The sequence below is a fragment of the Hypanus sabinus genome, chromosome 29 (genome assembly GCF_030144855.1).
Source record: "Hypanus sabinus isolate sHypSab1 chromosome 29, sHypSab1.hap1, whole genome shotgun sequence".
NCBI lineage: Eukaryota > Metazoa > Chordata > Chondrichthyes > Myliobatiformes > Dasyatidae > Hypanus > Hypanus sabinus.
This window is the reverse complement of record NC_082734.1, coordinates 27,083,965-27,108,641: the sequence shown is the minus strand read 5'-3', so window position 1 is coordinate 27,108,641 and position 24,677 is coordinate 27,083,965. Positions and strand designations below refer to the sequence as shown.

At 53.8% G+C, this 24,677-nt stretch overlaps 1 protein-coding gene across 6 annotated transcripts in view; it reads right to left on the bottom strand.

The window, feature by feature from the left end:
* LOC132383156 (liprin-alpha-3-like) overlaps positions 1-24,677 on the bottom strand; it is a 259,537-nt gene that overhangs the window by 153,087 nt on the left and 81,773 nt on the right. For 5 of the 6 annotated variants that reach the window (XM_059954012.1, XM_059954016.1, XM_059954018.1 and 2 more), the window contains 5 exons: positions 23,563-23,694; positions 19,727-19,789; positions 17,256-17,341; positions 16,556-16,703; positions 10,424-10,650 (listed from right to left, as the gene is read on the bottom strand). In XM_059954012.1, coding sequence (XP_059809995.1) covers positions 10,424-10,650; positions 16,556-16,703; positions 17,256-17,341; positions 19,727-19,789; positions 23,563-23,694 — 656 coding nt within the window. The remainder of the gene's footprint in view (positions 1-10,423; positions 10,651-16,555; positions 16,704-17,255; positions 17,342-19,726; positions 19,790-23,562; positions 23,695-24,677) is intronic. The other variant, XM_059954013.1, reaches the window with a different exon arrangement.

Genomic DNA, 24,677 nt, shown 5'->3' with positions numbered 1-24,677 from the left:
AGGGAACGGCTCCTGTCACTGAGCACACGGTCATGGAGGGAACGGCTCCTGTCATTGAGCACACGGTCATCAAGGGAACGACTCCCGTCATTGAGTTCACGGTCATCGAAGGAACGGCTCCTGCCACGGAGCACACGGTCATCGAGGGAACCGCTCCTGTCGTTGAGTACACGGTCATCGAGGGAACGGCTCCTGTCATTGTGCATACGGTCATCGAGGGAACGGCTCCTGTCGCGGAGTACACGGTCATCGAGGGAACGGCTCCTGTCATTGAGTACACAGTCAGCGAGGGAACGGCTCCTGTCATTGAGTACACAGTCAGCGAGGGAACGGCTCCTGTCCTTGAGTACACGGTCATCGACGGAACGGCTCCCGTCATTGAGTTCACGGTCATCGAGGGAACAGGTCCTGTCACGGAGCACACGGACATCTAGGGAACGGCTCCCGTCATTGAGCACACGGTCATCGAGGGAACGGATCCTGTCTCTGAGTACACGGTCATCGATGGAACGGCTCCTGTCACGGAGCACACGGTTATCGAGGGAATGGCTCCTGTCATTGAGTACACGGTCATCGATGGAACGGCTCCTGTCACGGACCACACGGTCATCGAGGGAATGGCTCTTGTCATTCAGTGCACGGTCATCGAGGGAACGGCTCCTGTCATTGAGTACATGGTCATCGAGGGAACGGCTCCTCTCACGGAGCACACGGTTATCGAGGGAACGGCTCCTGTCATTGAGCACACGGTCATCGAGGGAAAGGCTCCTGTCGCGGAGCACACAGTCATCGAGGGAACGGCTCCAGCCGCACAGTACACGGTCATCGAGGGAACGGCTCCCGTCATTGAGTTCACGGTCATTGAGGGAACGGGTCCTGTCACGGACTACACGGTCATCGAGGGAACGGCTGCTGTCATTGAGTAAACGGTCATCGAGGGAACGGCTCCTGTCAAGGAGCACACGGTCATCGAGGGAACGGCTCCTGTCATTGAGTACATGGTCATCGAGGGAACGGCTCCTGTCACGGAGCACACGGTCATCGAGGGAACGGCTCCTATCATTGAGTACACGGTCATCGAGGGAACGGCTCCTGTCATTGAGTACATGGTCATCGAGGGAATGGCGCCTGTCACTGAGTACACGGTCATTGAGGGAACGGCTCCTGTCACAGAGCAGACGGTCATCGAGGGAATCGCTCCTGTCATTGAGTACACGGTCATCAAGGGAACGGCTCCTGTCACGGAGTACACGGTCATCGAGGGAATGGCTCTTGTCATTGAGCACACGGTCATGGAGGGAACAGCTCCTGTCATTGAGCACATGGTCATCGAGGGAACGGCTCCTGTCAGTGAGTACACGGTCATCGAGGGAACGGCTCCTGTCACGGAGTACACGGTCATCGAGGGAACGGCACCTGTCCTTGAGTACACGGTCATCGACGGAACGGCTCCCGTCATTGAGTTCACGGTCATCGAGGGAACGGGTCCTGTCCTCGAGTACACGGTCATCGACGGAACGGCTCCCGTCATTGAGTTCACGGTCATCGAGGGAACGGGTCCTGTCACGGACCACACGGTCATCGAGGGAACGGCTCCTGTCATTGAGCACACGGTCATCGAGGGAACGGCTCCTGTCACGGAGTACACGGACATCGAGGGTACGGCCCCTGTCATTGAGTATACGGTCATCAAGGGAACGGCTCCTGTCATTGAGTACACGGTCATCGATGGAACGGCTCCTGTCACGGACCACACGGTCATCGAGGGAACGGCTCCTGTCATTGAGTACACGGTCATCGAGGGAAGGCTCCTGTCGCGGAGCACACAGTCATCGAGGGAACGGCTCCAGCCGCGCAGTACACGGTCATCGAGGGAACGGCTCCCGTCATTGAGTTCACGGTCATTGAGGGAACGAGTCCTGTCAAGGAGCACACGGTCATCGAGAGAACTGCTCCTGTCACTGAGCACACGGTCATCGACGAACTGGCTCCTGTCACGGAGCACACGGTCATCGAGGGAACGGCTCCTGTCATTGAGTACACGGTCATCGAGGGAACGGCTCCCGTCACGCAGCACACGATCATCGAGGGAACGGCTCCTGTCCTTGAGCACACGGTCAGCGAGGGAACGGCTCCCGTCACGGAGCACACGGTCATCGAGGGAACGGCTCCCGTCGCGGAGTACGGGGTCATCGAGGGAACGGCTCCTGTCGCAGAGCACACAGTCATCGAGGGAACGGCTCCTCTCACTGAGTACACGGTCATCGAGGGACTGGCTCCTGTCACGGAGCACACGGTCATCGAGGGAACGACTCCTGTCACCGAGCACACGGTCATCGAGGGAACGACTCCTGTCACCGAGCACACGGTCATCGAGGGAACGGCGCCTATCATTGAGTCCACGGTCATGGAGGGAACGGCTCCTGTCATTGAGCACACGGTCATCGAGGGAACGGCTCCTGTCACGGAGCACACGGTTATCGAGGGAATGGCTCCTGTCATTGAGCACACGGTCATGGAGGGAACGGCACCTGTCATTGAGCACACGGTCATCGAGGGAACGACTCCTGTCAGTGAGTACACGGTCATCGAGGGAACGGCTCCTGTCACTGAGCACACGGTCATGGAGGGAACGGCTCCTGTCATTGAGCACACGGTCATCAAGGGAACGACTCCCGTCATTGAGTTCACGGTCATCGAAGGAACGGCTCCTGCCACGGAGCACACGGTCATCGAGGGAACCGCTCCTGTCGTTGAGTACACGGTCATCGAGGGAACGGCTCCTGTCATTGTGCATACGGTCATCGAGGGAACGGCTCCTGTCGCGGAGTACACGGTCATCGAGGGAACGGCTCCTGTCATTGAGTACACAGTCAGCGAGGGAACGGCTCCTGTCATTGAGTACACAGTCAGCGAGGGAACGGCTCCTGTCCTTGAGTACACGGTCATCGACGGAACGGCTCCCGTCATTGAGTTCACGGTCATCGAGGGAACAGGTCCTGTCACGGAGCACACGGACATCTAGGGAACGGCTCCCGTCATTGAGCACACGGTCATCGAGGGAACGGATCCTGTCTCTGAGTACACGGTCATCGATGGAACGGCTCCTGTCACGGAGCACACGGTTATCGAGGGAATGGCTCCTGTCATTGAGTACACGGTCATCGATGGAACGGCTCCTGTCACGGACCACACGGTCATCGAGGGAATGGCTCTTGTCATTCAGTGCACGGTCATCGAGGGAACGGCTCCTGTCATTGAGTACATGGTCATCGAGGGAACGGCTCCTCTCACGGAGCACACGGTTATCGAGGGAACGGCTCCTGTCATTGAGCACACGGTCATCGAGGGAAAGGCTCCTGTCGCGGAGCACACAGTCATCGAGGGAACGGCTCCAGCCGCACAGTACACGGTCATCGAGGGAACGGCTCCCGTCATTGAGTTCACGGTCATTGAGGGAACGGGTCCTGTCACGGACTACACGGTCATCGAGGGAACGGCTGCTGTCATTGAGTAAACGGTCATCGAGGGAACGGCTCCTGTCAAGGAGCACACGGTCATCGAGGGAACGGCTCCTGTCATTGAGTACATGGTCATCGAGGGAACGGCTCCTGTCACGGAGCACACGGTCATCGAGGGAACGGCTCCTATCATTGAGTACACGGTCATCGAGGGAACGGCTCCTGTCATTGAGTACATGGTCATCGAGGGAATGGCGCCTGTCACTGAGTACACGGTCATTGAGGGAACGGCTCCTGTCACAGAGCAGACGGTCATCGAGGGAATCGCTCCTGTCATTGAGTACACGGTCATCAAGGGAACGGCTCCTGTCACGGAGTACACGGTCATCGAGGGAATGGCTCTTGTCATTGAGCACACGGTCATGGAGGGAACAGCTCCTGTCATTGAGCACATGGTCATCGAGGGAACGGCTCCTGTCAGTGAGTACACGGTCATCGAGGGAACGGCTCCTGTCACGGAGTACACGGTCATCGAGGGAACGGCTCCTGTCAGTGAGTACACGGTCATCGAGGGAACGGCTCCTGTCAGTGAGTACACGGTCATCGAGGGAACGGCTCCTATCACGGAGCACACCGTCATCGAGGGAACGGCTCCTGTCATTGAGTACACGGTCATCGAGGGAACGGCTCCTGTCACGGAGTACACGGTCATCGAGGGAACGGCTCCAGCCGCACAGTACACGGTCATCGAGGGAACGGCTCCTGTCATTGAGTACACGGTCATCGAGGGAAAGGCTCCTGTCGCGGAGCACACGGTCATCGAGGGAACAGCTCCAGCCGCACAGTACACGGTCATCGAGGGAACGGATACTGTCATTGAGTACACGGTCATCGACGGAACGGCTCCCGTCATTGAATTCACAGTCAATGAGGGAACGGGTCCTGTCACGGACCACACGGTCATCGAGGGAATGGCTCCTGTCATTCAGTACGTGGTCACCGAGGTAACGGCTCCTGCAATTGAGTAAACGGTCATCGAGGGAACGGCCCCTGTCAAGGAGCACACGGTCATCGAGAGAACGGCTCCTGTCACTGAGCACACAGTCATCGAGGGACTGGCTCCTGTCACGGAGCACACGGTCATCGAGGGAACGACTCCTGTCACCGAACACACGGTCATCGAGGGAACGGCTCCTATCATTGAGTCAACGGTCATGGAGGAAACGGCTCCTGTCATTGAGCACACGGTCATCGAGGGAACGGCTCCTGTCACGGAGTACACGGTTATCGAGGGAACGGCTCCTGTCACGGAGTACACGGTCATGCAGGGAACGGCTCCTGTCATTGAGCACACGGTCATCGAGGGAACGACTTCTGTCAGTGAGTACACGGTCATCGAGGGAACGGCTCCTGTCATTGAGTACACGGTCAGCGAGGGAACAGCTCCTCTCACGGAACACACGGTCATCGAGGGAGCGAGTCCTGTCACCGAGCACACGGTCATGGAGGGAACGGCTCCTGTCATTGAGCACACGGTCATCGAGGGAACGGCTCCTGTCAGTGAGCACACGGTCATCGAGGGAACGGCTCCTGTCACGGAGCACACGGTCGTCGAGGGAATGGCTCTTGTCATTGAGCACACGGTCATGGAGGGAACAGCTCCTGTCATTGAGCACACGGTCATCGAGGGAACGAGTCCTGTCACCGGGCACACGGTCAATGAGGGAACGACGCCTATCATTGAGTCCACGGTCATGGAGGGAACGGCTCTCGTCATTGAGCACACGGTCATCGAGGGAACGGCTCCTGTCATTGAGCACATGGTCATCGAGGGAATGGCTCCTGTCACTGAGCACATGGTCATCGAGGGAACGGCTCCTGTCAGTGAGTACACGGTTATCGAGGGAACGGCTCCTCTCATGGAGCACACGGTCATCGAGGGAACGGCTCCTGTCATTGTGTTCACAGTCATCGAAGGAACGGCTCCTGCCACGGAGCACACTGTCATCGAGGGAACCGCTCCTGTCATTGAGTACACGGTCATCGAGGGAACGGCTCCTGTCATTGAGCATACGGTCATCGAGGGAACTGCTCCTGTCGCGGAGCACACAGTCATCGAGGGAACGGCTCCTGTCGCGGAGTACACGGTCATCGAGGGAACGGCTCCTGTCATTGAGTACACAGTCAGCGAGGGAACGGCACCTGTCCTTGAGTACACGGTCATCGACGGAACGGCTCCCGTCATTGAGTTCACGGTCATCGAGGGAACGGGTCCTGTCACGGACCACACGGTCATCGAGGGAACGGCTCCTGTCATTGAGCACACGGTCATCGAGGGAACGGCCCCTGTCACGGAGTATACGGACATCGAGGGTACGGCCTCTGTCATTGAGTATACGGTCATCGAGGGAACGGCTCCTGTCATTGAGTACACGGTCATCGAGGGAACGGATCCTGTCTCAGAGTACACGGTCATCGATGGAATGGCTCCTGTCATTGAGTACACGGTCATCGAGGGAATGGCTCCTGTCATTCAGTGCACGGTCATCGAGGGAACCGCTCCTCTCACGGACCACACGGTCATCGAGGGAACGGCTCCTGTCGCGGAATACACGGTCAACGAGGGAACGGCACCTGTCATTGAGTACACGGTCATCGAGGGAACGGCTCCCGTCACGGAGTACGGGGTCATCGAGAGAATGGCGCCTGTCACTGAGTACACGGTCATTGAGGGAACGGCTCCTGTCACAGAGCAGACGGTCATCGAGGGAACGGCTCCTGTCATTGAGCACACGGTCATCGAGGGAACGGCTCCTGTCACGGAGTAAACGGACATCGAGGGTACGGCCCCTGTCATTGAGTATACGGTCATCGAGGGAACGGCTCCTGTCATTGAGTACACGGTCATCGAGGGAACGGATCCTGTCTCTGAGTACACGGTCATTCATGGAACGGCTCCTGTCACGGAGCACACGGTTATCGAGGGAATGGCTCCTGTCATTGAGTACACGGTCATCGATGGAACGGCTCCTGTCACGGACCACACGGTCATCGAGGGAACGGCTCCAGTCATTCAGTGCACGGTCATCGAGGGAACCGCTCCTCTCACGGACCACACGGTCATCGAGGGAACCGCTCCAGCCGCGCAGTACACGGTCATCGAGGGAACGGCTCCCGTCATTGAGTTCACGGTCACTGAGGGAACGGGTCCTGTCACGGACTACACGGTCATCGAGGGAACGGCTGCTGTCATTGAGTAAACGGTCATCGAGGGAACGGCTCCTGTCAAGGAGCACACGGTCATCGAGAGAACTGCTCCTGTCACTGAGCACACGGTCATCGACGGACTGGCTCCTGTCACGGAGCACACGGTCATCGAGGGAACGGCTCCTGTCATTGAGTACACGGTCATCGAGGGAACGGCTCCTGTCATTGAGCACACGGTCAGCGAGGGAACGGTTCCCGTCACGGAGCACACGGTCATCGAGGGAACGGCTCCCGTCGCGGAGTACGGGGTCATCGAGGGAACGGCTCCTGTCGCAGAGCACACAGTCATCGAGGGAACGGCTCCTCTCACTGAGTACACGGTCATCGAGGGACTGGCTCCTGTCACGGAGCACACGGTCATCGAGGGAACGACTCCTGTCACCGAGCACACGGTCATCGAGGGAACGGCGCCTATCATTGAGTCCACGGTCATGGAGGGAACGGCTCCTGTCATTGAGCACACGGTCATCGAGGGAACGGCTCCTGTCACGGAGCACACGGTTATCGAGGGAATGGCTCCTGTCATTGAGCACACGGTCATGGAGGGAACGGCACCTGTCATTGAGCACACGGTCATCGAGGGAACGACTCCTGTCAGTGAGTACACGGTCATGGAGGGAACGGCTCCTGTCATTGAGCACACGGTCATCAAGGGAACGACTCCCGTCATTGAGTTCCCGGTCATCGAAGGAACGGCTCCTGCCACGGAGCACAAGGTCATCGAGGGAACGGCTCCTGTCATTGTGCATACGGTCATCGAGGGAACGGCTCCTGTCGCGGAGTACACGGTCATCGAGGGAACGGCTCCTGTCATTGAGTACACAGTCAGCGAGGGAACGGCTCCTGTCATTGAGTACACAGTCAGCGAGGGAACGGCTCCCGTCCTTGAGCACACGGTCATCGACGGAACGGCTCCCGTCATTGAGTTCACGGACATCGAGGGAACGGGTCCTGTCCTTGAGTACACGGTCATCGACGGAACGGCTCCTGTCATTGAGTTCACGGTCATCGAGGGAACGGGTCCTGTCACGGAGCACACGGTCATCTAGGGAATGGCTCCCGTCATTGAGCACACGGTCATCGAGGGAACAGATCCTGTCACGGACCACACGGTCATCGAGGGAATGGCTCTTGTCATTCAGTGCACGGTCATCGAGGGAACGGCTCCTGTCACTGAATACACGGTCATCGATGGAACGGCTCCTCTCACGGACCACACGGTCATCGAGGGAATGGCTCTTGTCATTCAGTACACGGTCATCGAGGGAACGGCTCCTGTTATGGGGTACACGGTCAGCGAGCTAACGGCTCCTGTCACTGAGCACACGGTCATCGAGTGAACGGCTCCTGTTTTGGAGTACACGGTCATCGAGGGAAAAGCTCCTGTCATTGAGTACACGTTCATCGAGGGAACGGCTCCTGTCGCGGAATACACGGTCATCGAGGGAACGGCTCCTGTCATTGAGTACACGGTCATCGAGGGAACGGCTCCCGTCACGGAGCACACGGTCATCGAGGGAACGGCTCCCGTCGCGGAGTACGGGGTCAACGAGGGAACGGCTCCTGTCATTGAGTACACGTTCATCGAGGGAACGGCTCCTGTCGCAGAGCACATGGTCAGGGAGGGAATGGCTCCTGTCATTGAGTACACGGTCATCGAGGGAACGGCTCCTGTCACTGAGTACATGGTCATCGACGGAACGGCTCCTGTCACTGAGCACACGGTCATCAAGGGAACGGGTCCTGTCACGGAGCACACGGTCATCGAGGGAACGGCTCCCGTCGCGGTGTACGGGGTCATCGAGGGAACGGCTCCTGTCATTGAGTACATGGTCATCGAGGGAATGGCGCCTGTCACTGAGTACACGGTCATTGAGGGAACGGCTCCTGTCACAGAGCAGACGGTCATCGAGGGAATCGCTCCTGTCATTGAGTACACGGTCAGTCAGGGAACGGCTCCTGTCATTGAGTACACGGTCATCAAGGGAACGGCTCCTGTCACGGAGTACACGGTCATCGAGTGAATGGCTCCTGTCATTGAGGGCACGGACATCGAGGGAACAGCTCCTGTCATTCAGTACACGGTCATCGAGGGAACGGCTCCTGTCATTGAGTACATGGTCATCGAGGGAACGGCTCCTGTCAGTGAGTACACGGTCATCGAGGGAACGGCTCCTGTCACTGAGTACATGATCATCGAAGGAACGGCTCCTATCACGGAGCGCACGGTCAGCGAGGGAATGGCTCCTGTCACGGAGCACACGGTCATCGAGGGAACGGCTCCTATCATTGAGTGCACGGTCATCGAGGGAACGGCTCCTGCCATTGAGTACACGGTCATCGAGGGAACGGCTCCTGTCATTGAGCACACGGTCATCGAGGGAACGGCTCCTGTCATTGAGTACATGGTCATCGAGGGAACGGCTCCTGTCACTGAGCACATGGTCAGTGAGGGAACGGCTCCTGTCATTGAGTACACGGTCATCGAGGGAACGGCTCCTGTCATTGAGTACACGGTCATCAAGGGAACGGCTCCTGTCATTGAGTACACGGTCATCGAGGGAACGGCTCCTGTCATTGAGCAGACGGTCATCGAGGGAATGGCTCCTCTCATTGAGTACACGGTTACCGAGGGAACGGGTCCCGTCATTGAGTTCTCGGTCATCGAGGGAATGGCTCCTGTCACGGATCACACGGTCATCGAGAGAACGACTCCTGTCACCGAGCACACGGTCATTGAGGGAACGGGTCCTGTCTCAGACCACACGGTCATCGATGGAACGGCTCCTGTCATTAAGTACACGGTCATTGAGGGAACGGCTCCAGTCATTGAGTACACGGTCATCGAGGGAATGGGTCCTGTCATTGAGTTCACGGTCATTGAGGGAACGGGTCGTGTCTCAGACCACACGGTCATTGAGGGAACGGCTCCAGTCATTGAGTACACGGTCATCGAGGGATCGGCTCCTGTCACAGAGCACACGGTCATCGAGGGATCGGCTCCTGTCACAGAGCACACGGTCATCGGGGGAACGGCTCCTGTCATTGAGTACACGGTCATTGAGGGAACGGCTCCTGTCATTGAGTGCACGGTCATCGATGGAACGGCTCCCGTCGCGGAGTACATGGAGAGTCGTGAGGGTGAAGGTGGGGAAGGAGGGGGGATGGGGAGGGGAGGTGCATGCGTGTGTGGAGTGGTTGTTTATCAGGGGATGTGTGGAGTGCGTGTGGGGAAGGGTGTAGTGCGTGAGGGGAAGGTTGGAGGGCGTGTGGGGAAGGGTGGAGTGCGTGTGCGGAAGGTTGGAGGGCGTGTGGAAGGGTGGAGTTCGTGTGTGGGAGGGTGTAGTTCGTGTGTGGGAGGGTGGAGGGTGTGTGGGGAAGGGTGGAGGGTACAGGGAAGGGGAGAAATGGAGGAGGGGAGAAGGGAGAGAGAGTAATGGGAGGGGTAAGGAGAATGGTGATAAGGATAGTGAGAGAGGGACATGACATGGTAGCAGAACATCCCCTCCTTTTCCCAGTTTTTACCCAGCCGCTGTCCGCAGTTTAATTCTGTCCCCATTCCTGGTGTAACTTGGCCTCCTTTTCTGGGTGTAACCTGTTGCCCCCCCCCTCGTTCCCCACCATTTGCAGTGCAACTTTCAACTGGTAACTGAGGGAAAGTCCCCACCAACACAACCCTCTCCCCTTCTCCTCACCGGATTTCCTTGTTGATGGCTTCCAGCTGTTCCTGGAGCATCAGAGCGAGTGTCTGAACATCTGTCTGGCCACTGGGAGACAGGATGTCAGCAGAGCTGAATATCGTCTCCCTATCGTCGTCGTCGATGTCCGAACCATCAACGTCGCTCTCAAAGGCCTGGGTCACGTTCGCCAGGACGTTGGCCTGTTGGGCTCGTTCCCACTCCTGTTCGTTCAGAGTCTGCACCTGCCCGGTCATGGTGAGTGGTCAGAGAAGGAACACGATTCTCCTGTCCCCACAGCCCTCACATACCCCCCATAGACCCCAAACTCCCCCATCCTGACACCCCGTCACACCTCCCAAACCAACACCACTCACCCCACTCAGATCACATCCCCTGGGACCCCTAAACCCATCTCACTCACCCCACACAGTCCTCATACCCTAACCCCTCACACTCCCAGTCCTCATACATAACCGCCTCAGCCAGGTTTCCACACCCCTAATTGCACCTCCCTCACCCCAATGCAATCCTTCAACCCTCACAATTCCACAAACTCACCCATTTACTCATAACCCCAACCCTCCTCACACAATTAAACCTACCTCACCCAATCTCCACAGTCCCAACATCTTCCAAAATCACATTCCCCTCTCCCGTCCACCACCCCCCCACATCTGCCCCAAACACTCTCCCCAGGCCCACACTGGCTTCACACCACACTCGTTTTTTTTCAACTCACACCACCCCCATTTAAATCCCCAACACTGCCACATCTGACACACCCTATAACATCCTCCAATCGCCTCACAGACATTAACCCCCTAGTCGATACCCACCCCCACAGGCACCGGCACCCCACCCACCCCATGATGAACTGCGTTTGCCCCGCTCTCTGCCACCTGGTTTGCAGGTAAATCTCGGCCCAGGGCTAAGCTGGACAGAACACAACCAGGGCCCAGCTGGGCCTCAGCGGGCCGGGCTGGGCCGCGACTCACGCGCAGCCCTGAAATGAGAGCAGCTGCAGGCGTAACAGGAATGGCGGGAGCCGGGAGAGTGATTGCCGTTGAAGTTGCCCAGTGAGTGGGCACATCGTCAGGCCTGCCTCCACAGAAACCGTGCCCTCCACAAACAGAGGCGATGATTTAGCCAGCAAGCACAGACCCGGTGATGCCACACAATCCGCCCCACGCCCATGCCGAAGGGTACATGGCTTTCTGTGCCATTCCAGAGGGAGTCACAGCGAAGTGGGCTGGAGTCACATAGAGGATGGAGCACGAGGAGGACAGAGTCTGATGTGAACCTACCAACCATCCAGTCGTGTCTCATACTCGTCTTACGAGGATAGGTTGACCGAGCTAGGGCTTTTGTCTTTGGAGAGGAGGAGGGTGTGAGGTAACTCGACAGAGGTGTATACCTAGATAGAGTGGACAGTCAGTAACGTTCTCCCAGGGCAGCAATGGCCAACACCAGAGGATATCCATCTGAGGTGATTGGACGAGAGTGTGGGGGAAGGGGATATCAGAGGTAAGTCTTTGCTTACACACAGAGAATGGTGGGTGCGTGCAATGCCCTTCCAAGGGTAGATGTAGTCACATTAGGGACATTTCAGAGACTCTCAGACAGGCACGCGAATGAAAGAAAAATGGAGGGCTGTGTTGAGGATAGGGTTAGAATAGGTTAAAAGGACAGCACGACACCCTGGGCCTAAGGGCCTGTACTGTTCTATGGTCTTGCCCTTTACTGAGGTAGCAAGAGACAGTGCACAAAGCTCTTTCAGAGGATACGGAGCATTAGCACCTTTTGGCAAAAGAGCTCAGTGAGGCAGTGACGCAGTGGGTAGAGACCTGGCGTCAATCCCGATCTCCACACTGTCTTTGTGGAGTTTTCACGTTCTCCCTGTGGTTTCCCTGGATGCACAGGTTTATTCCCACATTATTCCCACATTGGGTCAGTAGGTTAATTGGCCCTTGCAAAGTGCCCTTGTCGTGGCCAATAATGAGACGGAGAGTGTGTGTGTACGTGTGCGGGGTGGTGGGGGAATGAACAGGAATTGTGGAGGGGTGGGGGGGGGGGGGGAGATAGTGACGTGCTACACGCGAGTCTGCTGATCCTGGAACCTGGAGGAACTCAGTGGGTCAGGCAGCGTCCGTGGAGGCAGAGGGAAAGTTGGGGTTCTGGGCCGAGAGCTGAGCTGCCGTGGGCTGCCAGATACGGTGGTCAGGAGGGCAGGGAGCTCTGGGTAGAGCACACAGCCCATTACCTACATCTGCTTTCAGTTACTTCTGACATGGCCCAGCAAGCCACAAACTTCAGGCACAATAAAAGCTGCAGGACCCGGAGCTCGACAAAACCGACAAATAAAAACGTTAAAAGTGAGAAAGGAGTTTTTAATTTGCAAACATAGTTTGTGGTGCACAGGTTGTAAAGCCAGAGAAGGCTCAGAATATCTTTGGGGGTGGTGCGGAAGGTTTAAAATCCAGACTCTGGATGGGTAACTGCGCCAGAATCTCCCTGCTCCACTCCAGGTGATTGCATACTGCCCCATTGTACTATGCTGGAGGTTACTTGCATTCCCCGACACCAGTCTGCTTCTCATTAACAGGCTGACACAGAAACTACTTACGTGCTGCAGAGTCCGAATGGAAGCAGGAAAGAGGGTTGAGAGAGTGAGAGTGAGAGGCAAGCACGGTTTATACACGGTGAGCAGGACGAGGGTGCTCCTGCCCTGTTTTTCTACTCGATAAACCCCGATTCAAACCTTGGCTCCACATCCCTCAGTCTTGTTTCTCAACAAAAACTGTGCATCTCTCTCTTAAAGGGCAACACACACAAAATGCTGGAGAAATGCATCTAGGGAAAGCAACAAAGAGTTAAAGTCCAGGCCCAAAACATGGACTCTTTATTCCCTTCCATAGATGCCTCATGACCTGCTGAAATCCTCCAGCATGTTCTGAGTGTTAATTTGGATTTCCAGCACCTGCAGAAATTCTTAAAGGGGCCAACACTCACCCAACAGACGGCGTGGCAGGGAAAGGGTGCAGAAGAACTTGATAAGATAAAACTTTATTTATCCTGAAGGAAGTTATTGTTGCAAGGTTGTTCAGTCAGAAATATATACTTTAAAATAAAAAATGGAAGCACTGAGGTACAAAAAAATTAAAAAGTAATAGTGCAAAACACAGATGTGCTATGAAACTATGAACTTATGTACTTAAGGAGAAGGAGCTGTAGGGTCTTGTATCCACAGGGAGAGAGGATCTCCTGTGCAGAGAAAGTTCCACTTAGTTTTGATTTTGAATCTGACCGCCCCCCCCCCCCCCCATTCTCAATTCCAACATCATAGGAGACAGGCTGGTAAAAGCTCCTCTGATCAACGTGCCCAACACACCAGAGACTTTGATCAGTCACCACCACTCCCCCCAGTTCAACGGGCGCCAGACCCTGGGGCAGTCCCGGGACAGCAAGTGGCAGTACTGGATGAACCAACGTAGAGACCGGCTCGGGTCCGGTCAGCTCCGAGTCCCGGCGCCTGCGGTTTGTAGGGAAACCCCTGGAAGTCCTGAAGAGGCAGAGTGAAGCGCAAGTAAGAAATGACACAATGGTAATGGTGCAACAGGAGGAAGGCCTACCATCAGTTCCCCGGTCCTCAGTTCAGTCCTGGTACTGTGAAACAATTTATTTTTATTATTATTCCTAGCTTGGACCACAAGACCAGCACACAAGGGAGCAGAATTAGGGCATCGAGTCTGCCCTGCAACTCCATCATGGCTGATTTATTATCTCTCCCAACCCTATTCCCCTGCCTTCTTTGTGTAACCTTTGACTCCCTTGACTTGGAAGACCATGTGCGATGGAGGGGCGAGATTGATCTTGAATCTAAGGTAAAAAGACCTGTAAAATGTTCTTGGAAAATGTTTTGAAAATATGGGGAAATTGGCAAGCTGCCCATTCAGCCATCAGGCCCTTGAACCAAAGGGGGTAACTTCACTTGCCCCATCATTGAAGTGCTTCCTCAACCTATTCATTCACTTTCAAGGCCTCTTCATCTCATGTTCTCAATATTTATTGTCATTATTTCTTTCTTTTTGCATTTACACAGCTTGTTGTCTTTTGCACTCTGATTGAACGCCCAAGTTGGTGTGGTCTTTCATTGATTCTATTATGGTTATTATTCTATTATTGATTTACCAGGTATGCCCAAAAGACAACGAATCTCAGGGTTATATATGGTGACAGATAAGTACTTTGATAAGGTATTTACTTTGAACTTTAATAAAGTCAGATTTCTGACTATCAGGTCATCCCTAACCTGGGCCATTCATGTAGAGACACAGGGGAGGTGATGAGGGTACAGGAAAATGAGAGTAGGGTCACCACAATTGCTCCTGTAAGCAAGAAGTGGCCTCCTCTTACACTGGTCTAGGTGTTTTTGAGCACAGGTGGGGAAAACCTAGGACGGGAAGGGCTCTGGTGAGATGGTGACTGGACAATGTTCCCCCAAGGGGCTGCAGGGTGTGGGGTTGGAACAGGCATGTGTAAAGGGGAATGGATAGAGATTTGTAAAGGAATAACTTGCACGTTTGGCTGAGAGATTAAAGGTGGACCAAATGAACACCGTGTTGCCGACACATAATTTAGCCAAAAGATTCCACAGGACAAAGAATCTGTTAATAACATTGCCACAGATAATTGTGAAGGCCAAGTCATCGGGTATATTTAAAGAGGAGGCTGACAGGTTCTTGATTAGCAAGGGCATCAAGGGTTACGGGGAGAAAGCAAGAAAACGGGGATGAGAGGGGAAATAAATCAGCCGTGATTGAATTCAGACACAATGGGCTGAATGGACTAATTCTGCTCCTATGCATTATGGTCTTAAAAGCTTTAGAATGAGGATGTCGGTGCTGTACGTGACACTTAGCCATCCTTCACTGGAGGACAAGGCCATTCGGCCTTCTGTGCCTGCCCTTTGGAAGGCTGATCCAACAATCCCACTAACCCTACACGCACCCCATCGCCCTGGAATGGTGTTCAGCATCAGCCCAAATTTTTTCCACTATTTTTATATTTTTGTAATATAAAACAACAAATTTTGTGCCACATGTTAGCGATGATAAACCTGATTCTGAAATACTTGCAGAAGTGACTGATGGATTTACTTAAACACAGTCAGAATCAGGTTTATTATCACTGACGTACATGTGACAGCAGTACATTGCAATACATAAATAGCACCATACAAGTTACAATAGAAATATTTAAAAAAATAAGTAGTGTAGAACAAGAGCAAAATGATGAGGAAGCGTTCATGGGCTGTTCAGAAATCTGATGGCAGAAGGGAAGAAGCTGTTCCTAAAATGTTGGGTCTCCAGATCACAGACTCCGTCTACAGTTACCTGCTTTGGGTCTCTGTTTTCTGGTTACTGAAATGCTTGCAGTTCTGTGCACAGTCTCAGGTACATGTAGCCAGGGTGACTAAGACTTTTGCACAGTTCTGCAGTAATTTCATGTATTGCACTGCACTGCTGCCACACAAAAAACAAAGTTCATGACGTGTGTGGGTGCTGATAAACCAGATTCTGATAGGGGTCTATATTGTGGACTGACAGTGGGAAGGGGAAAGGAGAGGGGAATTGTGGTTGGAAAAGGGGAAAGGGAGAAGGGAAGGCAGCGGGAAGCACTGGGGGTGGGGGGAGGACATTCTGTAATGATCAATAAGCCAGTTGTTTGGAATCGAGCGACCTTGCCTGGTGTCTCAAGGCTGGCTGCACACCCCACCCTTGGCACTCCTTCTCTGCCACCTGTCCCACACCCCTCCCCTAGGACTCCACCATTGCCATTCCCAATATCCTTTGCTCCCACCAGATTTACAAACTTGCTCTCCGCTCCACACTGACAAATGCAGAGCTGTGCAGAAGTCTTGGGGGCACGTGGCTATGTACGTGCGCCCGAGGCGTTTGCACAGTACTGTACCTGAAGTTAGCTCCCCCTTGTTTATTCCATCAAAGCTCCCGAGAATTAAGAGTTTTAATCGTGCTTGTCCTTAGCGTCTGCCAAAAGTCAGCCCACTGTGGGAGATGACGTCTGCGCTCGGTGCTCAATTTGTACCAGAGGGTCTAGATCCCACCAACTTCCAGTCTTCCAGCCTACCTTGGAAGGATCATCCTTCAGAGCTGCCCAGCGGCCTTTGTGGGGCCTGCGAAGGACCCCAGTCGTGCTATAGATGTCCACGTGACTGCTCATCGAAACTCCAGAGCTGTGGGAATAGCGTAGTTCTGATGCACTGCCCGGGAGGGACCTGACAAGCAGAGGGAAGGGTAAGAAGTCAGTACAAAGCCCCTGCAAACCAATACCGAGTTACAGTTCAGGAGCGTCCGTTCCCTTTCCCTGGAACGCCAGCTCTAATCGTGCAGGAGGAAGTGGACGCTGCTCAAGAATCTCTCACAAAATGAGTAATCATTCACGATTTCTGGTCCAGAAACCCAGCATGAGTAACTGCTGTTAAAGTGTTACCTGCAGCCATAACCAGGACGTGTTCCTGTTACCACCCCCCCACCCAGGAGGCGGAGGGGAGGAAGGGAGGGAGGTGTGAGGGAAGGAAGGGAGGAGCAGGTGTGTGTGTAGGGAGGGGAGGAGGGGTCTTGAGGCGGATGAGAGGGCGAAAGAGGGGGAGGGCGATGGGGGTGAGGGCGAGAGAGGACGGAGGGCGAGAGAGGCAGATGGGATGGGGCAGTGGGAGGAAGAGAGGGGAGGGAGTAGAGGGGGAAGGAGGCAGAGAGGTGAGGGAATAGGGAAGCAGAGGGGGGTGGGTAGAGGCCCCTTGCTGCCTTTCGGGTTACAATCAGTTTACCTGGAATAAGCATCGCGGACCCCGGCCTTCGTCCGTAGCTGTTCCAGCTCCGTCTGCATCCTCTCCACCTCTGTCATCAGCTGCTCCTGAGGGGGGATGTGGGTTAGTGACAGCAGCCCGAGACTCCCAGCACCACGGCTCTTTTCCCAACCACACGGTGGCGACTTCAATTCCATAGCCAACAGTAAGAGAAACTTCAGCCAGGACCCCGAGTCTTGGCACAGACACTTAGGGCAGGGCTGAAGACTGCAAACTCTTGCCTGGTCTCACCCATTCCCAGTCTCTGCATCCCTCCCACTGTGGAACACCTAAAATGGACTGTAATGAGGTTCCCTGGGTCCCAGGTAATGCCATTCCATTAACTACTTCTCTAAAATACTTCCCTTTAAACAAACCTTTGGCCCTAACATTCCCTTATGCAGTCAGTTTTGGTAGTTCTACTGTGACATACTCTTGGAATAGTCAATATATTTTTGAGAGAACTGCCCAAGCCCGAGTTAGAAGCTCGAGGTCCACCCCAGGAGATGGGGGGAGGGGGAAGGGAAGGGGCTGGTGTGGGGGGGAGAGGGGTGCGTGATGGTGGTATTCGTGTGGGCTGGTGAGCGGAGGCTATATGGAGGGGCGTGTTTAAAGAGGTTGTATGAGGGTGTATCAGTGTGTGCGGAAGATGTGTTTGTGGTGAGGATCTGTGGGAAGTATTGGTGTGAGCAGGTGTGCACATGGGGGCCGGCTGAGGAAGGTGCGAGGGGAAAGCGGACAGACTTTTACAACAATGCATTGGGTTCATTGTGTCCATGATTACACACAACCACACCCAGCTCTGTGGTGTGACAGCCCGAGCCTCCTTCAGGCACCCTGTTACAGAGCAGCATCGATCGCCACTCTCCTGTCCAGCTGGAGTACCAGGGCAAAGCCCGACGGTCGACTCGGCACCCGGCTCTGTGGCGTGACTTGTTATCAGTCCGACCCTCCTTCGGGCACACTGCTATCGACCCAGTGTTCCCTGAACTGCACCGAGCACATCGCATCTCCACCCTCCTGCCCAGCTCAGGGGTGACGTGAAAACACTCAACCAGCCTGTGTCAGCTGTTGACCCACCGGAGAACAGGAGAGGGCTGTGTCGGCTCCCAGCTGGTGGAGCTGTCTGCTCAACCCTAACCACATCACATCGCCTCTTTCCTGTTTAACTCGATAGACCTGACAGGTCCCAGCCATCCGGTGGGTCTTGGAAACGGGTAGACTGCCTGGCAATGTTTAAGGGGTATGTTCGTGCCCGGGTAAACATTGAAAAGGAACACGGCGACCTTGTAGGCGTTCTGGGACCGTTGGGCTCCGCGGTGTGTAATTGCCATTATTGACAGAGATGGAAACATTTTGTTTTAATGTGTTTTGTCTGCTTGTAGTGAAGTAATTGTGTTAGTCACTGTTTTATATATATAGCACCGGATTTGTAATAAAGTAATGTTGTATAATAAGAAAAGACAGGTCCCGTGCTGTGATGTGGAAGCATTTGTATAATTTAACCTGTTTGTACAAGCTCTTTGCCAGCTGGAGAACAGGAAAGGACAGAGCAGGTATTAGAGCAGTAGCCTCAAGTCCAGAGACTTGGGTTCAATCCCGACCTCTGGTGCTGTCTGTGTGGAGTTTCCACGTTCTCCCTGTGACCGTGTGCTCCGGCTTCTAACCACATTAGTGGTGGCTCAGTGGAGACCGTAAGTCAACCTGTGTGTTTAGTCGAGCGGCAGCTTGAAGGGATAGTAGAGGTTGCTAGGCTAGTCATGGTGGGCCAAAGGGTCTCTGTGCTGTGCCGTCATTGGTCAGCGTTCAATGCCCCTGGAATATTTGTAAAAGTACAGGGGAGGAGCATTGCACAGCGGGGTATTTCCCAGCCCATCATAGTCACCAGCCATGGTCATCTCCTTGCACTGGTGCAGTGGGAGAGTGGCTGGTGGTGAACAGAGCCCCTAATGCCCTCGTGAACATCAGTGCCTAAGTGATAGCACCCACAGTGGGCATGAGGCAGGGGTTCCAACCGGAGGGAGAGTTCGTCCTTCAGGAGTGCTAACATTTGTATTGGAGGTGGAGGAGAGGAGTGGGGGTAGTGTTGCCTGCCTAGCAACACTAATGAACGCTGCCATTTTGGAAGGCTGTGAGGAGGTGGGGCTCTATAAGACGGACCAATGCCAGGAAAGGAGAGGCGGGATTGGTTGCAGTCTACAGGTCATGTGATGGTATTAACTCCTATCCCTGCCCACCCTTGGTGGTGGTGATACTTCACCCAGATTAGGAGCAGATACAACCTCAGTACCAGGCAGCTAGATCCCACTACATGACACTAATTAGAAACGGGGTCAACGTGGATGGTCTGTCCCACCAGAACCACAGCTGCTCTGCTGGCCACTTGCCTGCCACCTTGAAATAATCTCATTGACCCCAGTCACTGTCAGTAGAGAAGACCGGAGAGGAAATACCTTGTTCATCAGCACCTCTTCATGGGCTTTTTTGACGTTAGACAGCTCCTGACTGAGTGTATTCTACGCAGGCAAGGAGTAGAAAGAAAGGGGAGGAGGGGAGGAGAGAGACAGAGAGAAGGAGAGGTATTAGAGCAAGCCAGTCAGACAGCATAGCAGAAGGGATTGAAAGTTTGCCAAACGGAAGAGTTACAGATCGTTGTGTCTCTTTCAGCGTGTGGACATGCCACGGTACCTCTTCACTGAACAATCCTCCAGCAGTTGTCATATTACTTTGCTGGTACCTTCTCCACCAGCGGTAGTTTCTAAAACTAACTGGGCAGAGAGCTGTGACCCAGACCGTCTTTGGTGAAGAAGTGAAATCAGGAGCCGGACTAGTATGAAGAGCCAGGAGCTTCCCCTGCGGCCATGCCCACACCGCAGGCTGCATGCCAAGGACCTGAACCGAATCATCTCAGCTCCCTGTCCAGTGGAAGACAGCGGGCACAAGCACTGCCTTGTTCATACTCATATGACAGACCTGAAGGTCCCCCTTACAGAACCCAGTGGCATTTCCCTCACGCGGCAGAGCCAGTCTTCTACCCTTTCTTGAAGGAACAGGTCTCTCCCTGGTACTCTTGTGGATGAAATGTGACTTCCCACTCATAGATCTGTGCCTCAGTACTGGCTGTACATGAAAAGGTGTGCTAGCAAAGCATTCAATGTCCTAAATGTTCAGTGCCTCCAGCTTCATGCCAACCCCTCAGGCAAAATGGGAATTAGCAACAGCGTCAGTATTCACTGAGTCCTGAATTCACGCACTCAGCGGACCCTGGGTTTGCATAGAGAGAGAAGCAGCCAACGTTGTGAGTGTCTGCGACATATCTCACCAGAGGATGTTGGACACTGAGCCGTCACTGCATTTAAAGAACACCTAAGTGAGGCTTAGTCAAAAACTTGGAACAATAGAGGACAGAAACAGGCCCTTCAGCCCACGATGACTATCCCAATCATAATCCCATCTGCCTGCAGATGATCCATATCCCTCCAATCCCTTTCCTAAACATCACTACCAAATCTCCTCCCGCCATCACCCCTGTGAACCCATTCCAGGCCACTCTGTGCTAAAAAAATCTTTAAACTTAAAATGAAGCTCTCTAGAATTTGACATTTCCTCCTAGGGGTAAAGACTGTCTCCTCAAACTATGCCTCCCATAATTTAATAAACTTTTGTCAGCCCCTGCAGAGAAACAATCTAACCTAAACCTGACCCCTCCTTGCAGCTAACACCTCACAACATCCTGGTGAAGACATTACTCCAAGTGTGGCCTAGCCAAAGAGTTATACAACTGCAAACTCGACTTACATTTTTTAGACTCAGCACCCCGAGCAATGGAGATAAATTCCGTACATTTGTTCCACTTCCCCTTCTGCTTATGGTGCCACTTTCAAGCAGCTATGGACCTGTGTCCCAAGATTGCACTAAATACCAGAGCTGTTAAAAGACCCCGCCGCTTACGAACCAGATCCAGATTTATTCATCACAAAGCATCCAGCAAAATGCACTGCTTGCATTAACAGCAAGCACACCAGAGGGTGCGTTCAGGGCAGCCCGCAAGTGCCACCACACGTTCCGGTGCCGACACAGCGTGCCCACAGTGTTCCGCAGAATAACACAAGCAACGATAACAATGACAGAAGAAAGCACGGCAACAAAAGCAGAGCAGCAGACTCACGCGCCCAGAGAGACCTCTAACCTTGTCTCTGGATTCTCAGGCTCGGAGGCATCGAGCCTCTATCTTCGAACTTCACCCCAAGATGCCATTCACAGACTTGACCTTCAGGCCTTGACCTCCAGACCTGCTTGGACCTGTGACCCGGGTGCTCATGATACGTTTGGGCTTCTTCCTTCAGCCTTTCCTAAATATCCTCTCCAATAATTTCCCTACCACAGATGCAAAGTCTGCAAGTTCCTGGTTTGTCCCTGTAACAGTCTAGGCCTCTGGGACCTCATCTGTGACAAGAGAGGACACAAAGATCTCTATCAAGGTCCCAGACATCTCCTTGCTTGTCTTCCTCCATAACCTGAGATCAACCCGATCAAGACCAGTGGACATCCTCCACGATGTTCGTCAGGAGATCCTACACCTCCTCTGCTCTAGAATATCAGTAAACCCCTCCCGGATCCCACCGTCTTCCGCGTCTTTCACCTCAGCAAACACCAGCGCAAAGTACTTTTTTACTATCTTCCCGACTAACTCCGGCTCCTGGCGGAAATTCACTCCATTCCCCTTGAGTGGTCCTGAGCTACCTTCTTGTTCATAACGATGTATGAAATACTTTGGGGTTCTGTAATCCGACCACTCAAGGACATTTCATTGTTAATTTTAACTTCCTAATTCCTTGCTAAAGTACTTTCCTGCTTCTTACACACTCCTCAAAGGCCCCGTCCGATTTCAGCTTCCTAAATCTTGCATATGATTCCTTATTCTTTCAGACTAAGTTTGCAACCTCTCTCGCCATTCAAGGTTCACAAACTTGTTTCTCAATCTCCTGCTGGCCACTGGGAGACCTGGGGCATTAAGCCCATCGTAGTGAGGGAGTGAAGTCGACAACTGGGCTATTGTGACCAACAAAGACTTGATGGCTGGAAGGCCTCCTCTGAAGGCCACATGGCCACAGGGCTTCATATAGTGGCTGCTGGACGGTGACACGGCACTGGAGACGCGTGTCATCTCAGCCAGCATACACAATGCAGGAGAGCGCCATTTCCTGAGTGAATCACTGCAGTCATACACATCCACCATGCAGAAACTGCGGGCGCCCTGCTCCATCACAGCCCACCAGGTCAAGGATGTTTTAGATAAGGCACCTAGGATCCATTGGGTAGCTGGTCACAATGTCTTAAAAAGCACAGAAGGCCATTCAGCCCACTGTGTTGGAACTAGCTTTCTGATTTCCAGTGTCATGTTTCACTGAAGTGGTTCTTCTGCTCCACGGAAGGGCGAGGCATCGGACAGGGGAGAGGGTTCTGAGCAAAAGTGGGCAGTAGAGAGCAGAGGAAGGCAGGAGGTGAGTGAAAGGAAGGGCAATGATGAAATGCAAGGGGCTTTGGATTGGAAGAAATTGATGAAATGGAGGGGTTCATGTATTGGAGGGGGGATTGATGGATTGGAATGGCAGTTGATGGACTGGAGAGGAGGACTGGAAGTGAGGGGGATTGACGCAGCGGCAAGGACATGATGAATCGGAAGAGGGGGCTTGATGAGCTGAAGGGGGGAATCGACAGATCAGAAAGGGGGGTCGACGGATCGGAATGGGGGGTCGACGGATCGGAAATGGGGGGTCGACGGATCGGAATGGGGTCGATGAATCAGAATGGGGGGTCGACGGATCAGAAGGCGGGGGGGTTGACAGGTTGGAAGGGGGTCGATAGATCGGAAATGGGGGGATCGACGGATCAGAAATGGGGGGGTCGACGGATCAGAAATGGGGGGTCAACAGATTGGAAGAGGGGTCGACGGATTGGAAAGGGGGGTTTGACAGATTGGAAAGGGGGGGTTGACAGATCGGAAAGGGGGGTTGACAGAGCGGAAGTGGGGCTCAATGGATTGGAAGGGGTGTTGATGGATTGGAAGGGGTGTTGATGGATTGGAAGGGGGAGGATGATGCACTGACTGGGGGATTGATGGATTGGGGAGGTAACATAAAGGAAGTTTTATCAAGGAAAGGGCGTTCAGTATGGATTGGACACAGTTTAACCTCTATGGGATTTCCCGACCCCTACTACCTCCCCCAAACCCACCCACCCCCCGCCAACAATCACTGCCCACCCTGGCACTGCTGCCCAGTCCCACCTTCTCCTCCAGCGCGGCCATCCTCTCCTTCAGATGCAGCTGCAGCCGCTCATTGGACTCGGAGAGCAGTTTGTCGACTGTCTCGGACAGACGCTTGTTGTGCTCATCGTTCATTTTCTCCCTCTGCCGAGCCTGGGGTAAAAAAAAGAACACAGGTGTTAGACGGGCAGAGTGGACACCGGCATGGGACAGGGTGGACACCCGGAGTGGGGAGGGACGGGGTGGCACTGCTCCCTTAAAGCTGCGCAGGAGCTCGGCGTTCTCCTGCCCACATAGCCGCAGAGCTGGAATCGAACACAGCTAGAAAAAGTTTACGAAACGTGAAAGATTTTCCTTTGTTGTATTTTATTTCATCATACCTTTCAATAAATAAATAAAATCAAAAGCTTGTGCTTTTCCAATTTTCATTCCAGATATTCCTAGTGTGTATATTTCAAAATACACCGTTGAAAGCGCCACCCAGTTTTCAAGCTGTGTAAAAAATTTCCTGCTCAGAGGGAACGTTGCAGGGTGGGCACTCGGCGTGGGATCTTTTAGACACTATCTTCCAGCTGTCTGCCAGAATATCCCCAGTATGTCAGTCACACCGTACTGCTCCACAGCTCTCCTGGGAAACACCTCCGACGGTTTCCATGGCAACCGAGGTGCCGTCAATGGAAACGCAAACCTCACCTGCCAGTAATGCGGCCACACGTCCTCCCGTCGCCCGACGGCAGACAGCAGGCCAGAGCGGGCTAATAGCAACCTCCAGCTTGAAAAGAAACACCCCCACCCCCACACCAGGGCACCTGCTCCCCATCAAGCCTCACTCAATCGGCAGCCTTGAGCGTAAACTTTCAGTGGATCTGTGCATTAAATCTGCCTTCAGTTCATTAGACGAATTACAGCTATGCTACTGGGATATTATTCTTCAGGCTTGAAGAGCAGGAGGTGTAAATTCAAATCCCAGCACACCATGTGGAATACTTACATTCAATTAATTACATGATCTGAAATATTTTTCTTAAATAGGACTGCTATTAAGTGGTTGTGACTGGAGTATTGAAAAAGTTTACCTAGTTTTCCAAAGCCTTTCAGAGGGGGAAGTGTCTGATCTGTCGCTTACACCGAAAGGG